This window comes from Lepisma saccharinum, chromosome 2, assembly GCF_977018435.1.
Source record: "Lepisma saccharinum chromosome 2, izLepSacc3.1, whole genome shotgun sequence".
Taxonomy (NCBI): Eukaryota; Metazoa; Arthropoda; class Insecta; order Zygentoma; family Lepismatidae; genus Lepisma; species Lepisma saccharinum.
The window spans coordinates 110519938-110537696 of NC_139230.1; the positions used below are offsets into that span (position 1 = coordinate 110519938).

The following is a 17759-nucleotide window of genomic DNA, read 5'->3' on the forward strand; positions in this document are numbered from 1 at the left end:
TGGACCTACAGTTTAAAGTGGGATCCAAACCACGATGTGCCACCACCGGGTATCGAACCCGGGATCCCTTGATTACAAGGTGACAACGCTACCACTGCGCCAAACGGGGAGGCCACAGGGAGGATTCTAGTGATTACTGTTCCAGCATCGGTATATTATATAAAATATATAAAGAGTGTTCCCCCCAGGTGTCAAAAAATAGCAATCAGAAGGAAAAATTCTCCCTCATCCCCCTTCACAAAAACCCTGATTAGAACTGAATGACTCCATAATTATGCGTGTATGTAATTGTAATGAAAAATATTTTAATTTTAGTTCTTATATATTTTATTGAAATAAAATCAAACTGTAGTATATTTTGGTAGTTAGTGAAAGTATTTTACATGTTTGTTTCAAGCGTACATAGGTTACAATTGTCAAAACATAAAAAATGGGGGGCAATTCTAGTTTCATGTCCCACAGATTTGACATTTTGTTTTTCGAAACCAGCCGGCTTCTCAATGTCCCAATGTTCGCACTAATTTCTTTGTGAGTAGAAAACTCTTAATGCAGACAACAAATGTTTATCAGTCATTCTTGATCGTTGGGCTCTTTCGTTTATTTTAATAATAAAGAACAGGTGTTTACAAAGTAAAGTGCTTCCAACATCCCTAAAATTCCAGCATCAAAATGACTTATTCAAGGACGCTGCTCTGGGAGACATAGGAAAATGCTAGAAACACTAACCTTTGATGATATTTCTCTCTCAATGCTGAGTTGCGTTGTATTTCAAAATGTTCAATTTTTTTCAAGCTCGGAACTTGCACACGCATCATCAAAGGGAAAGGAATTAGTGAATAAGAAAATTCCCCTCAGAAGCCTTGAAATCTGTTTTCAAATTAATCAATGCCGATCTCTGTGACAGAGTGCTACGATGCTGGGAGTCCTGTGTTCGAATCTCGACCTGGGCATCAATGTTTTTGTGAGCATCCCTTTCATCATATCATCGCTCATCCTCATCTTCCTGTTTAAGCAAAAGCAAAAAGCGAAGTAAAATTAAGCAAATCAATAAACAATTAAATTAATCAAGTGGAAAGTTACATTGGACGAGTATTGACTTAAATTAGGATCACATACTAACAATTCGTTGGGAAATGATTTAAATTATAACTTGTACGTGTAAATTGTAAAATATATATGTTACTAACTTAGATAAATTAATACTGTATCTTTGCTAAATGACCTCTACGGCATTGAAAATGTTTATGTTTTGTCACGGACGGAAATCATGACAAGCAGTTATTCTTTCACATTGAGATGAGACTCGAATCCACGAGTAATTACAGATGAGCAACCCCACAGACATCCATACTTTCATCTATTTGAAGCGAAAATGTAACATAACCATTATATTATGATTTCAATTGTTCGTTTTGACATAGCTTGTTTAGTGATCGATCAATCCTGTTCTCATCTGTAATTCTGATATTTTAACCTTTGATTTTGTTTCGATTTTTGTTATCTATCATCGCTTTCTTGTCACTTTTGGCTAATGGTGACGGCGATGATGAGTGACAATATAATGAAATGGAAGAGAGGACACTCACAAAGAACACACATGTCCAGGATGGGATTCGAACTTGGGAACCCTCGAGTTGCATATCAGCACTGTGATAATATAACCACTCCACCAAGGTTTCTTTCGTAACAAATAAATATTTTTGAGTAAATACACGTTATCAGGGCACAAAATAACACTTTTCACAACAAAAATACGCAACCTCCTATTTTGTTTGAAAAATTCTGCATTCCTCTTCTATAGTCATTTTCTTACTACCACAAGTATTACGCAGCGACAAGGTTGTCTGAAACTTTTCCAGAAACTGAATTTTCTTCAAGGCAAAACCTTCTCAATTGACTCGTTAGCGACAGAAAGTATCCATGCTCGTCTCCGCCAGCCAGCAAGGTATTTCTATACTTCAGGACCAACCTGTGAATAAACTTGATTAATAGGCAGCCACTTCCCCCTTTTTAATGGAATGCAAGAATGTAGGATGCGTCGACGCTTGCTTCATGAGGGAATAAACCGGGATAACTTCAATTGTATATATAGTCCTGTATGAATGAAATGTATGTAGGGTCAAGGCGAGCCGCATCAAGAGATGTTGCAGGCAGCGAGTTTGACGTGGTTGACTTACATCAGTGCCCGTAGTCAGGGCCGCTGTTAGGAAGCGCGAGCCCCTTATATTTTGAAAAATTAATATGTATACACCTTCAATTCTTCGTAAAATTATACACTAAAACTCACGTAGTTATTAATAGGGTGTAAATATGTAGGCACTAGAAATATCTAAAATAGCCAGGCAAATAGCCACCCAAAAGGATTAAAATAGGCACTTAAGAGGCACTACAAAATTTAAGAAGAAAGCACTGAAATAGGCACTTAAAAGACATCGTAAAATTAAAAATTGCACTAAAATTGGCTAAAATGTCAGCCTTTAAAAAAGTCACTCTTTTTGAACCTTTATTTCATATGCTTCCAATCTTAACGTTCCTTTCTGCCATTTTACTGAATCGCGACGATGAGGGTGGAGGATGATTAAATGAAATTGTTGAAATGACACTGCCAAAGAAATATCGAGCCCAGGAATCTCATGCGGAACCTTGGGCCGCCTAGTCCTTTGGCATTTTGAAACAAAGGATATCGTCAGAAATTTGTATTTTTTGACAAGCACAACAAAACAAATGAGTAATGTGACTCCTACAAGCTTCCAGTTGAAATAAAACAGGAGAAGATGTGGTGGGTCAGCTTCGTTTTGTCGGAGTATGAGTCAACAACCTATTTTCAGTTTGCTTACCCTGATTAAGCAACATTTGGAATTTGCAAAGATCTGACGTTTCCTTCAAATCTGTCTAATATCAGATTTCAGTAAGTTCAACTTAATCAAAGGCTTGCCTTCTTCAATGCAGGGTAAGTCCCCCTCCACAATGGAATATTTTATAAAGAATATCTCAAGCAACCCCCAAAGCTAGAACAACTTCTCTCACCTAACAATTGCCAGTACGAGCGCTGATCTTGACACACGGTATTGTACAGATATGAATATTTCAGTTAGTATTGTATAGTTGCATGTTTGGAGAACACAATGTAGCTTAACTCTCCTATAACATAACACAGATATGATTCGCAGGGTGGGTGATGTCGCATGGAAATTTTCAAGGCAATGTCGCTGGTTAACTTGGCGTAGGGTTCTTCAAATCTTGTTACGTCCCTGGATTGATTTTTTGATTCGGCGAATTAAAATAATTGGCTACTTCAGCACTGCAGGCTATTTCGCAGCTTTCTTAAAATGCGGGGGAGAACAGCTAATCCTCACCTGTGCGTCCCTGGAGGGTAACAAGAACCAGTGGATGGCCCTGATCACATCACCTGAAATGTGGCCCTCACGGTAAGGTGCAAAGGTAAAAACAAGGTAGGTAGATTTATTTAAAGGTAGAGTTTAGTTTGTTAACTTCAAGAGTTGCATTATTTCACAGCAAAGTAAACTGTACAATTGTGCGACGTTAATAATTTGTCTTATCTCGGGGAATACTTGAAACCAAGCATACACATAAAAACATTTACACCTTTGCAGAATGCCACAATATGTGCAATTTGGCAGGGAGGGCGAAAGCAGAATATATTTCCTTTGTACTTCATTTACTAAATGGTTCCAAGTTACTTTTTCTACTCGCTGCATCATATTTAATCCATTAGATGAAGAAAAGGAAGAATTTCGGGTGAGACAGATCAAAGTAATGTGATCAGTAAAGCTTAAAAAAATAGTGATTTTCAGTAATAGGTGTGGTTATTTTTCTGATCATTTAAAATCACTTAATAACCCTATTCACACTAAAACGCCAAAGGCTTTTAATTGTGATTCAATTTGTGTATTTATCTTCCAAGCCAAATTATCTGCTTAAATATGCAGCCAACAGAGAAATGTGCCCAGTCAGAATTAGTGCTGTGGTTGCTGAAGGTAAGGGAAGTTGTCTAGATATCCTTTCATCTCGCTGTGTTCGCAACTGGGCAGCGCAGGTGAAGAGTGAGTAATTATTGGATTTTTTATTAAGCAACTCATTCTAATTATTGAGGTGGATAAACAAATCAAGTGCGTGTTCTATTGGAAAATATTTATAAGGGTTACGAATATCAGGAATTACTAAAAATATATGCTTTTGGCTTCCTGATTTGTCAGCAGAATCTTAAGAACAATTAAATCCTAAACACGAAAGCGATCTAGAACACGAAGAAATGGAAGTGTACGGTGTACGAGCTACAGAGGCTTAACTACAAGCTTGGAGACCCCTGTCAATGTTTCAAGATGGGTCCCCAATTGATTTGTACAATTTACCGCCCATGCATCTTGTTCGCAAATTGAAAGATCATTGAATTTTCTACACTATAATTTACGTGCAAAAGAGACGTTCTGAAGTGATTTCTATGCCACGCATATGAAAAATACAATATATCCAAAATAGATGATATTAATTAATTTCAATTTTTCGGAAAACTGGATGAAGGGAAGTGATTTTCCTCTTTAAGATATTAGAACTCATGCGCTATGTATTTATTTGAATGATTAAAACTGTTTTATTGGAGGGAGGAAGGAAGGGACGGAAGAAAAACATAAATAGCGAGAGAAAAGCAGGTTGGCTCACTTCATATCACGACCCCTGACTTTTGTCACTCCATCCACCCTGTAGTTACGCCCCTAATGAGCTACGAATCAAGCATTCAAACTAGGGATAGCTAAATCCGGAATCTGGATAGTAAAAACGAAGAATCCGGATTTCGGAAGGAATCCGAATTTTGAATGGAATCGGGATTTCAAATTCGGTCCATCCTGGCTCACGCTTATGTTAAACATTTAAATAGCACGTAACTATAAGTCTACTGAATATTTTTGCAGCTAATCCCAAACTGAGAAAGAGGAATGGTTGGGTAACTGAAAAGCAATGTGATCAATATTGTTGCAGTAGTATTGTACAACAGTTTTTTTTGTTTCGGCAAAACATGCCCACATTGCTCGATGACTCCTTATCTGTCGTAGCAGTTTCACAAGAGCGATATTTTGATAGATTGGACAAGTTCGCGCTTCAGGTTAGGCTAATGCGCAAGGACTTTCTGACGCTGAAAGAATATAATCATTTGCATCTGCTTCCTGAGATTCTGAGATTACATGCTTCGGAGCTGAAACAATGAAATCGTATACAACACAAAATTTCATATATATTTCTTTCTGCTTTCGACCAAACTTTTCTTGCTCTGATGCATAGGTGGCCCGGGGAAGAAGGTGCGAAGGGGTTTTCAGCACCCCTTAATTTTCTTTCGCATCTGCTAGTTACGATATGTATGACTTACTATGATAGTAATTGGTGTACCGCGAGATAGGTTTGTGGTCACATTGGAGTAACACCGCTGTCACTGTAGACAACAGACTTCAATCGTAATCTGAAAGAGAACCCGCATTTGCTTTCCTCTATTGGGGGGGGGGGGGGGAGTTTCTACAATTATTAGTGGCTGTTGTCTTTCTTCCACCATTATTATTATTTTTTGTTAAAATTTATTTTTCTTCTTTAAGACACAGCATATGGTCATTGGACTGCATAAACAAGCTTTGTTTGTTTAAAATTATAAAAAACATGAGGTTGTAGTGCCCAAAACAAACAAAAGTGAAACAAGTTACTAGTAGTGTTCAGTTTCATTGGCTTATTTTCATAAAAGCCTATTTAATGTTCATTGGTATTTGATGTAATGGCTAAAGAATGCATGTTTTCTTTATTTTCAACATCACCACCCCCAAACAAAAGTCATTCCACACTCCCTCAGCACACCTACATGATTAATACTAGCGCTGCCACTGCTCTTGTATCATACGTACAAAAAAATATTCAGATTACATCTGATTGTTGCGGAACTGATCTCATGTACCAATTATTTTATGGTCAGAAATGAAAACATAATATAGTGCAATCATTTCATAAATGAAGGGCAATCTACTATATTACTAAGCGCAGTCGGCTTCTTTCATGCGTGGCCCCAGAAAATTTTGACCGGCTGGGCAGGAGCCAAATACTGATAAATGAGGGTTGGCAGATATAAAGTTTGAGTTTCACACACAGATATTCCCTTCCCTCTCCCGAATTCCTTTGCATTTCTTTCACCTTTTCGCATTGCTATTGTACGTTTTATTTTTGCATTCCACTATTTTTCTCTGCTTGTATTATTCCTCCCCTCTCTGTGTTTTAAAAGACACATGGTAAAAGTGCATGGGTAATCCGTTCACCAGATCTTCTGATTAAAATTCTCTCCATCCCCTCCAGTCTAGAAAAAAGTAGCGAAAGTAACCGATGTCGTCACCTGTTGTAAGGCCTTTTGGCTATCATTCCTATATTTCCAGTCGGATCACACTTTAAACTATAGGTCCAGTCCCGATTGGCCTTACTGTGCATAAAGTGGACTTAAACCACCAACTCAATCAATCTATCTTTCCTGTGTGAATCTTGATATAGCCTCCCTACTTCTCTCATTTATGTGTCCCTTCCCTGATTCCCTTCAATTGCTCAGTATGTACTTCATTTTGTACAGTCATGGACACATCTACGTTGTAATGATTCCATTGAAAGTTAATGGAATTGTTATAACCCAGAAGTATCCGTGACTGCACAGGAGGTATTTTATCTTATCCCTTTAAATTAAGAAGAAATTTATTACAGCCCATACTTTATTAGTTGAATGACATATTACATTAATTGATTTGATTTATTTGTTCTATTTAACTTCGATTTTCTTCCACTTTTGGCTAATCGCGAAGATGAGGATGAATTGTGATAGGCTGAAGCAGGCGAGGAACAATCACAAACACATATGAGCAGATCACATAACCACAATAAAGCTCCACGTAGGATTGTACTGGCTGTGATTCCAGACACCATAGTCTTGTTAGTCTGCTAAATGCAGTCCAGGGTGTACTATGTGGAAGACAGTCTGACATAGGGGTGGTAGATTAGAGTATATTCTTAAATTCATGAGACAGTTATTGAAAATATGGATCAAAATCCGTTTTTCTTCCAAAATTGTGTTTCCCTCTGTAATCCGTTATCCTTCCAGAACCTGTCTTGTCTCCGTAATCCTTCTCGCTCCGAAATCCGGACTTTATCCCAAATCCAGATTTTAACCGAAATCTGGATTCCCTCCGAAATCCGGATAGTATATTTTCCGAATCTGGATTTTTTTGGCCATCCCTTGTTCAAACCGCTGGTAGGATATGAATGCTTTTGTTCTCTTTGTTGCGTCATCCAATTGAATAATTCATATTCGTCTGAGAGAAAAGCAAAGAAAAACTAAGAAAACAAAGAAGGGTATAAAAGGAAAATGATTTTAAAAAGTCATGGAACAGATTACAAAGAGAAGTAAAACTGGAAAATTGTCATTCTTAGTGGTTTCGTCGACATGACCAAAAGGCAAGGGTGAAAAGGCATGGACTTGGTGGAAGCTTTCTTCCCATAAGCGAGGGAAAATTATAGTAAACACATGTCCATGGTGCACCCTGGGAGGTCTTTGTCCCCTGCATGGAGAGGAGGTTGGGGCGGTAGAGAAGTATTGTGATGGGCACGTGACAGTGAGTGCGAGGACTTCACCCCCTCTCACCCCGGACCCTTGGCGGGCTTTCGTGACCTTGAGGAGAGCGGAGTGTTAAATCCGAGATGTGTTACTTATCATGCAGACCGTTAATATAGGGACCTTTGTGTGTGTGTGTTTATCGCTACAGGCACCAGACACTAAGAAAGCATTGGGATGCTTGAATATATTGTCGAGACGATCCGAGGACATCCTCGCATCTACGGTCGGCCAAAAATGTCCTCGGACTGCTGATGTGTTAACACATGGAAGTCCTCGTTTACACGGGTAAACCAGCACACACGCATGCACGTGCGTGCATGTCCCATGCAGGCTTAATTAATTCCACATATTGTAATGATTGTTTGGTTTTTTTATGTGTAAGTGGAACTGTTTTTCACTCTTTAAAATTGTGCAAACCTCTGTTTATTTGCTTTGTAACCAAGAAATCCTGGGTCTGTTTGGGTGGGAGAACATTTTCTTTGTTTGGATTACACTAAATCACAGTCCTAAATCAAGTCCAGATTAGCCTCTTTGATCATAAAGTAAATCTCAATTAACTTTACCAAAATTCTTGTGCAATTTTTGTATTTATTATTTCTTGTCACTTTTACACTTTTAGTTATTAATTTAAACATCTCACCTTGTTATCATGTGTTCTTGTGACCACATAACTACTAAGAATAAGCACATTATATAAATTCCTTTTTGATTGCAGAAATATGCAGCTTATAATAATGATATACACACTCACACAGATTCGGTATCAACATGGGGTGGGGGAGCAAAGACAGTTTACTTTTTCTTGGTAGAAAAGGCTTAGCATTAAGAGGCCATAGTGCAGGGGCAAAATTGGCAAAAAGTGGAGGGCAACTGCCCCCAACCCAAGCCCCCTGCACTCATGGCACAACACAAATATGTTTCAAACACAATAGACATGAAACCATTTTCACCACTGCACAGTGATCCAGAATGCCAAAAATGTCTGTAAAAATATAAGAGAGTATTAAGTATACAAGTATCTCTTGCCTGTCTTGTGTTGTGATAAAACTGTTTTGTAATGTTATGTGGTGAATAGGATGTGTTTGAACTCTAGTTGCAGGCTCTCCTGATTCGAAGTGGCAACTTCATGTGTTTGATGAATTTCTTAGCTTATTTTGTATTTAATTATATATTCTCCTGAGAAAAATACAATGCACTGAATAATTGTTTTATTGTTACAGGCAGTGATGCGACATAAGCATTTTTTATACACTGTTGGTGGAACAACTGGATACGAATATTCCATAGATATTCACCGCCTCAATCTCATCAGCAAGGAGTGGCAAGAAATATATATTGCAAATGGAAATGAACCAAATAAAAGGTATGAAAGTTTATAATCAAATGGTGTAATGCATGACCTCTCAAGTTTGTTGTTCCTTTCTTTACTGTAGTGAGAGAACTCACTTTGTGGCACAATGCATTTTGACCATAAAATCAATTCTGTTCTTTAATTACAGAGAAAATTTAACTGAAGATTTGACGTATCAAGTGAGAATTTGAAATGAGTGGAAGTTATTTACCATATTGTAATAAGTAGGGAGCAGATTTTTAGGTAAAAACATACTTTTTCTGTTGCTTCAGAAATCAGCCAAACTTGGTAGGATTGTGAACTGTATAGTTTCAGTGTCATCTCCAAAGTCTTATTTGACATAAAAATGCACAATTTTACCTTTAGCAAATGAAACACACATTTCTAGGGAATGACCATAAAATGTATATATTTTTGAGATTCCAGACAAAATAGAGATTCCAAATTCTTTGTGTAAATGTAGTTAATACATAAAAAGGATGAAATACTTTTTGATACTGCAAGATTTATTGAAATATGGATGTTTACAAAATGATTTGGGTTTCCTGTTTGTAAATGTAAGCTTTTTGTGTGGCATGATAGATAAACTGGAAACTTCTACACAAATGCTTTGCGAAAGAGTGCAGTTGAAAGGAAATTTAACTCTATATCAGGGGCATGAATGCAAGTGCTTAGAGACAAATTAATTCTGAAATCTGTTGAAAGGAAACACAGGATACCAAAAACTATTAAGTTGCTCAGATTCTGGAGAGTGAACATGTAAGGTACCTGAACCCAATATGGCCTACTTAAGGTTAGCAATTGTTTCTAGTGGTGTACAAAGTCGGAAAGATAAAACTAGTGGCAAAATTCAAGGGAGGAAACATTTCTGGATATTTACTGAAATTTGGAGCCAATTCCAAATAATAACGGGTGCAGGGAAGATTTTATTTAAAAAGTTACCCAATATGGCCTAGTCATATATTTTGTTCTTTTACATCAAAATATGCAACGGAAATTGTAAAAAAAGTACAACTATGTTGTTTTTATAGGTAGATAAGTATATTGATACACTTACATTTTATTTACATAATGACATGTGAGATTTCACATAGAAATTACATTGTTTACAAACCAATAATCAAGGGAGTGGCCTGTCACAATTTGCTACCAGAAGGCCATGGATTACACATCACAGTCTGGGCAAATGAAAGGTCCTTTATCATCCTTAGTGAGTTCCACACACACTAGGTGAACATAAAGAGTAACAAATGTCACATTTATGCATGTTTTTTACGACATATTCCTATGTAGCCCATATTGAGTACACCTTGCATAGTGTTCTTTTTTCCTTCATTATAAACAGTACTTTAGATTAAAGTCTAAACTAAATACATTGTTGTAAAGTACTAATTATAAGCTATCATAACATGTACTAGAGATATAAACACTCATCTTGGAAGATGTAGTAAGTAATAACTTGACTATGCAATATTATATCATGTAGAACAGAATCACGATGTCCAGCTATTTTGCTTTTGGTCCTCAAGTTACTACACTATAGGTGCAGTCAACAGGTTCAATCACTTCATTCAGACAAGTCTAAATGACATACTAACATCATTTGTTGAATTAACCTTGTAACTACTTGGGAACAGAAAATAGGCCATATTGGGTTCAGGTACCTTAGGTGATTTTGATCTAAATGTGCATGACGTCCCTCACTTCAAATATGCACATCTGACTATGTGTGATGTGGAAAGGTAATTTTCAAAATGCAAAACATTGTTCAGAGATAATCAATGGACAATTTGGATTGTAATAACAAATGGAATGTAATAAATTGCAATAAATTGTATGCAAGAAGCAACTGGTGTCATGCTGTCACTTGTGAGGAGTATCTACTTGTTGACAGTTTTTGAATGAAAATATTTTTAGTTTTTTTTTAGCACTTAAAAATCTGCTTCCTAGTAATGAGCATGCACGAAATCTTAGACTGGAAAATACTGCAAAATATGTGGGCAATCTCAATGAAACTTTACAATACTGTCTGGCTGCCTTAGCCGAGACCATGGACGGAAGTGCGCATGCGCCAACTGGACGCGTTCAGTGGCTAAATAGGGGTGACGGAGCTTTGGACAGGAAGCGGGTTCCTTGAAAATTGTCTGCTGTAGAAACAGCAATGAAGTTTCAATGTAGTAACATCGTCACCAAAATACTTACAGAGATGTTTACGAATTATGTAAGGGTTAGGTAAGCCACTCATATACTATATCAGCAAACAGAACATATCAGAAAAGTATTCATATCATCACATTAGTAGATAAACTTGTTTGTAAAGCAGTAGCTTTATTTTTGATCAGTCAATTAAATTGATCTTCTTAGTAAATATTATAATTAGCACAAATTTACACAACATTAACCAGGATAGTATTTAATAATAATACTATTGTTGTATATAGTATTATAAGTATAAATGTAGTTACTGAATGGCTTGTGACATTTTCTAGTAAAACGAGGGTGTTTGTAGAATGTGCAACAGGGGCCAAAACGTCCCAATTTTTCTCATTCCACTTCGAAACGGTTTGTTGCCAATCGTAAGAGCCATCACAAATCACAAACACAACACAGAAAGCAGTAATAAACACAACAAGCAAACCCCCACAAGCAAAATACCACAGGGTAGTTTGGCAAGTGCTTCTCCCTGCTTCCCCTCTCACGTTTGGAATCATCCTTTCCAGGTAGTTTCGTCTTCCTTGGCCAGACAGTAACATATTACTGGTAGTTATGCTTGCACCATTAAATTGTAATAATAAACAATACATACATATTTAATAAACTAAATTCTTACCATAGAATTATTAAACATGTAGTCTTTATTCCACTTCATGAAAATCAACCTGTAATTGTAAGTGGTTGTTCCTGTTCGTAAGTTGTAAATTTTCAATGTAAAATTGCTAAATGGAATCTTGTTAATAAATAAATGTGTACGTTTGAGCAGGTTGAATATAACCATCTGGATTTGTAACCTTGAGTTAAACCAATTTTTGTGGAATCTTTTACATTAATTAATAGTGTATTAAATCTAAACTAAGGCATCAGTTGAACAATGACAATCACGTTGATCGTGATTAACTTGAAATAATCTTAAGTGTGTGTTTTTCTAAAAAAAGAATTTCTTTCTGTTTTAATTAGCCTTTTGTATAAATAGAATATCTTCATTTGAGTATGGTGCTGTTTGAATGTGGCCCATGTAGTGTCTGTAACTCTGCTGCTTGCTTGTGAAATCGAACATACAAACCCAGTCAGTAAAGGTTTCATGTTGGGAATAATTCTATTAAAGCTTAATTTTTGGTCACTCTTTACAATGATACAAGGATAAGTCAATATATAAGTCGCAAAATGGAATAGAAAGAAAAGTTGAAATAGTTAACTGATGAAGTGTGGTTTATTTTTCAATGTAATCTCCATGAAAAATTAGGCACTTGTCCCAGCGTTTCACGAGTCCCTCAAAGCCAGCAGTGAAGAAGGTTTGTGGTTGATGTTGTAGTCAGCTGGTAACCTCCCGATGGACCTCCTCCATATCCTGGAACCGGTGACCACCTAGGTGATTCTTTGTTTGGCTGAAGAGATGAAAGTCGGATGGTGCCTAATCCAGACTGTAAGCTGGATGTTCCAGTTGCTCCCAACCTAGGGACCGTATGTAAGCTACTGTGGTATTTGCACTGTGTGGACGAGCGTTGTCTTCCAACAGGAGAACTCCATCTCTCAAAGCACCTGGACGTTTCCTGCGAATGGCTGACCCTAACTTCGTCAGGGTTCTGCAATACGTGGCTGCAGTGATAAGTGACAGTGTGACCCTGGGGCAGAAATTCAACAAGTAGGATGCCTTTACTGTCCCAAAACACAGTGACTATCACATTCTGTGCTGACCTTGAACTTCTTCGTTTTGGGTGATGAGGGATGTTTCCATTCCCTACTGGCACATTTTGTTTCCGGTTCAAACTGGTGAATAATGATTTCATCACCAGTGACGATGCTGTTAAGGAACTCACAACCCCCTCTGGCGTACCTCACGAGATGCTGTAATGACAGGCCCATTCTGGTGTCTTTGTGTTGGTCAGTGAGCGTACAAGGAACCCATTGTGCACACACTTTGTGAAACTTCAGGTTGTTATGCACAGTGCTGTATGCTGTTCCATGTGAGCAATTCAACTTTAAAGCCACCTCATCGATAGTCACACGTCGATTGGCCTGGATCATGTCTTCCACTTTCCTCATGGTAACGTCACTGCAAAATTCTGTAGGACGACCTGGACAAATGGTATCACTGATGCTGCTTTGACCATGATTAAAATGTTCCACTCAGTTGTAAACTGCTTTCCTGGATAAACATTTGTTACTGTAAACAGGTACATTTTCTTGTGCACTTGCTCAGCAGATTTGCCCTGCACCCACAGACATCGAATTATGACCCGTTGCTCACCACGCATACACTCGGCTAACACACCTGCTGCCATCTTACCCATTTGTCACTCAAATGACTCACCGCCGCACGTGAACGTGACTACTAGTGCCGTATATGATACATGGTGGTGCTGCTACCTACACCGACACTTGTGGAAAGGATCAGTGCAACAACTGATATTCATAAGACAATTTCACATTGCAACAATTCGAAGATATTTCATTTTGCGACTTATATATTGACTTTCCCTCGTACTAATAGTGCCAAATCCCAACAGTTCCCACCTCTCCCCCGTGTGCTTCCCTCACTCCCAGTACCACCCCATAACTTCAGATTCACAGACACTCGCAAGGAGAGGGGAATGGCTTGGGAAATTGAGTTTGGGATGGGATTTCATGTAATGGCAGGGTATCCTATAGGTATTGACATGCCAAGGTTCTAGTGTGCACTAGCCAGTCATTTCTGAAAAAAGACTCCAGAATAGTATCAAATAGTGTCTCTTTATCACAGTTCGGTGGTTAAATCCCAAATAGTTGACTATTTGATAGAAGCAAGAAACTTGGTAGAATTAATTGTTATACCATGTAAGATATTTTCAGTTGAGTAGCCAGTTTTACTTTGCATGCTGACAGTCACCATTTTGAAAAAGAGTCCACCACATTTGATATTTTTGATGTTGATATCTCTTGGTGAACAGTGCTACTTATCAATGTCCAGTTTTCTCAATAAATAAATTTTCATAATAGATCAATAAATATATTTTTGAAAAATAAAAAATGTACTTTTGTAGAAGAACTCACTATTTGTAACATTTTATGGGAATAACTGTGAGTTGAATTCTTAATAATTCTTGAACAATCATGTTTTATATTTTTAAAGTTATGAAATGTTTGTTAGAAGACTTTAACATTCAATTCGTCGATGTCACCTTATGGTGACACGCAAAATGAGGGTCTTGTCCGCTGTTGTCACCTGGTGCCAAGAAGAATTAGTTAAAATTCCCATGCTATTTGCACCTTGATACTTTTATATTATGGTGGAAACACTAACAGGCTTTCTGGGAAAAGCCTTCGTCAAGGTTGGAGCACTTTTCCCCCCCTTTCAACACACCCAGGTCACATGTTCGAGTCCTTGTTTTTCGAGCTGTGCATTGTCAGCGTGACACGTGCTGTTTTCGTTCCTCTTAAAAGCACTTAGAGAGAACATGAAACAACTTTCATTTCATTACTAAAGGTCCATACTATGAAAAGAAGGCTAAAGTTTGCATCCTTTTCCCATAGGAGTGGGGAAAGATGGGGCAAAGTCCAGATTTTTACTCTTTCTTTCATGAAAATTTGAGGGGCATGGCCCACCCCACCCTGCCTTTTTCACTTTGGCATTCTGAATTGTATACAGTTGCATGGCCTGGTGTCTTAGCTTAAAAACAAAACTTACCCGAAGCAGGTTGGTCCAATAGTCTACAAGTTATAACATTTTTTCCGAAATAAGTATGAACATTTAAAAATCGCTTGGAAAAGCCTCAGTGAATCAGGATTTACATTCGGCAAACCCACCTGGCGGTGTAAAGGTTAAGTGAAGTGAGCCCTTAAAATACTACTAATACTACCTTAAATAACATTTTAAGAGGTTGCAATTTACAAACAACTCTTTGCTTTCTGAAAAAATGAGTCATTGAAAATTATACAAATTAAATTGTTTCATTATTTAAAAGGCAAGCACATCTTCATCGTAATTAATGATACAAAAATAGTACCCGGGTTCGATACCCAGTGGAGGCACATAATGGTTTTGATTCCACTTTAAACTGTACGTCCAGTCCCGATTAGCCTTACTGTGCATAAAGTGGACTTAACCCATCCACATACCTAGTCGTCGAATCGACTGCCTGTCTGAACGTTCACTTGCCATACCTAGTCGTCGAATCGACGGGTTCCCGATTTTCATCACGTAGTTTCTTTTTCTGCCAATAGATGGCAGAAGTTGTATGATCTTTCGAATCTATGAAGTGTATGTTTGTGTGGCTAAGTTTTTCATTCCATTTTAAGCATGTTTTGTTCAGGAATTTCTCACGTAAACAAACCTTCATTTGTTAAGTCTTGCCAACATGTCACGTAAGAATGTTATAGAAGATTCTGCGATTGAAAAGTTGTTTTTCGATAGTGATGAAGAGGAAAATGTGGATTTTGGAAGTGCAGATGAACACTGCGATTCATTTTGTGTTAGTGAAAGTGAAGAAAGTGGCTGTGGCAGGAAAAAAACGAAAGGTTGAGGAATGGAAATGGACAGATGTGTGTGATCAAAACGAAATTCCTAGGAAAATATTTTTCTCAGGTAAACCTGGTTTCAATTACATTGGGGGATAATCCCAGGGCATGTGACATACTAAAAAAAATCCTTCAGGACGAGTTTTGGGAATCCATTTGCAATGAAACCAACATCTATGCCAAAAGCCAAATGAACACTTTGGAAGGTGATGGTAATGTAGACTAGCAGTAATGAATGAAAATGGCTTGAAGCAACACCAGATGAAAGAAAAGCCTTTATTTGTTTGTGTGTTCTTCAATCTCAAGTAAAGAAGCAAAGCCTTCAAAGTTACTGGGGTGTTAGAAAACTCACAGAAACTCCATTCTTTGCCACTGTGATGCCACTCAACAGATTTGTGAGCATTATATGAGGTATTTACATTTTATAAATAATGACACTGTGAATACACAAGATAAACTAGCAAAGATCAGGCAACTCTTGGAATACATAAACAGTAGGTTTCAGGATATTTACCAGAGCAGGACATTGCCATTGATGAAAGTCTTGTAAAATGTAGGGGTAGACTTTCATTTATTCAATTTAATCCAAGCAAGAGGGCTAGATTTGGTGTTAAATATTACAAATTATGTGAATCTTCCACTGGCTACTGCCACCAGTTCAGAATATACACAGGTAAGAAAGTTACAAATGAAAAGTTACCTGAACATGAATCAGTTGTTCTTGAACTAATGGATCCTCTCCTTCATCATGGTTACACATTGTTCATTGATAATTGGTATACATCTCCTGTCTAGTGCACTAAACTATTAGAGGCAAACACAAATGTTGTGGGCACTTCCATCTTACCAGAAAACAAATGCCAAAAGACTAAAAAAAATAAGAAACTGAAAAAAGGTGAGGCCATAACCATGTTCAGTCATAACATCATAGCCATCAAGTGGGTGGATAGGAAGCCAGTTTCAATGTTGTCAACTGTACATGATAATATACACATAACAAACACAGCAAAGAAAGACAGAAAAACAGGGGAACCCATTCAGAAACCTCAAGCAGTAATCCAATACAACAAGGGGATTAGTGGGGTGGATAGAATGGATCAGCAACTGGCATCGTTTCCCATTATGTGTCGCTACCTGAAAGCATACAAGAAACTCTTCTTCTACATGTTGGATTTGGCATTTTATAATGCCTATGTAATGTATAAGAAAATTAGGTCATCTGATAAGGGACTCAAGTTCAGTCAATTCAGACTCTTGGTTATTGAGCAAATGCTGGAGGAACTCGTATTACCTGCATATGCCCGGAGAGGCTGCCCTTCTAGTGATTCACCATTACGACTGCAGTGTGGCAATTGGGCACATTTCCCCCCAACAAGTCCCTCCAACTCCTATCAAGCAGAATCCCTCAAGACAATGTAAGGTATTGCAACACACAAGAAGAAGTCAAGCAGCCATTGGGAGTGTGAAAAGTGCAAAGTAGCACTACACATGCCAGAATGCTTTAAGGAGTACCATATGAAACTGAAGTACTAGGTGAGTTTCTATTTATTTTTCAAGTAAACTGCATATGTTCATACTTATTACTCTACTTTCACTTCAATATATAAAATTTTCACATAAATTGCTTGGATAGTTTTTACAATATTTGACATCTTGTCTTGCTGTGCAACCATCACGGGCTATGGCCAAATTTAAATGGTATTTCATAGCAAAAGAATTGGCATTTAAATGGTATGCAGATGGGTTATAACATCAATTCAACAACAACAAAAACAGTGGAAATTATTAACAAATTATTTTGTTATGTAGTTCTCATTGGATTATTTTCCATATTTGATCAGGTCTGAAATTCATATCCATCACATTTGCATAATGTAGTGTGTAATACATTTTCTCAAGCTTTACAACGGTCTATTACATTTTATCTGTATGCACTAGCCTGTAGGCTGATAAAGATCTCCAACAGATGTAACAGAAGTGGGTTTCATATTCAGGGTGGCGACAGACCTGGAAAACTGGGAAAAGTCAAGGAATTTGAGGTATCAAAAAAAG

At 37.5% G+C, this 17759-nt stretch overlaps 1 protein-coding gene across 1 annotated transcript in view; it reads left to right on the top strand.

Annotated features, from left to right (window-relative positions):
* Window positions 1–17759, top strand: part of slim (scruin like at the midline) — a 137581-nt gene that overhangs the window by 59779 nt on the left and 60043 nt on the right. The window contains exon 4 of the mRNA XM_083117543.1: window positions 8866–9008. Within this exon, the coding sequence (XP_082973669.1) occupies window positions 8866–9008 (143 nt within the window). The remainder of the gene's footprint in view (window positions 1–8865; window positions 9009–17759) is intronic.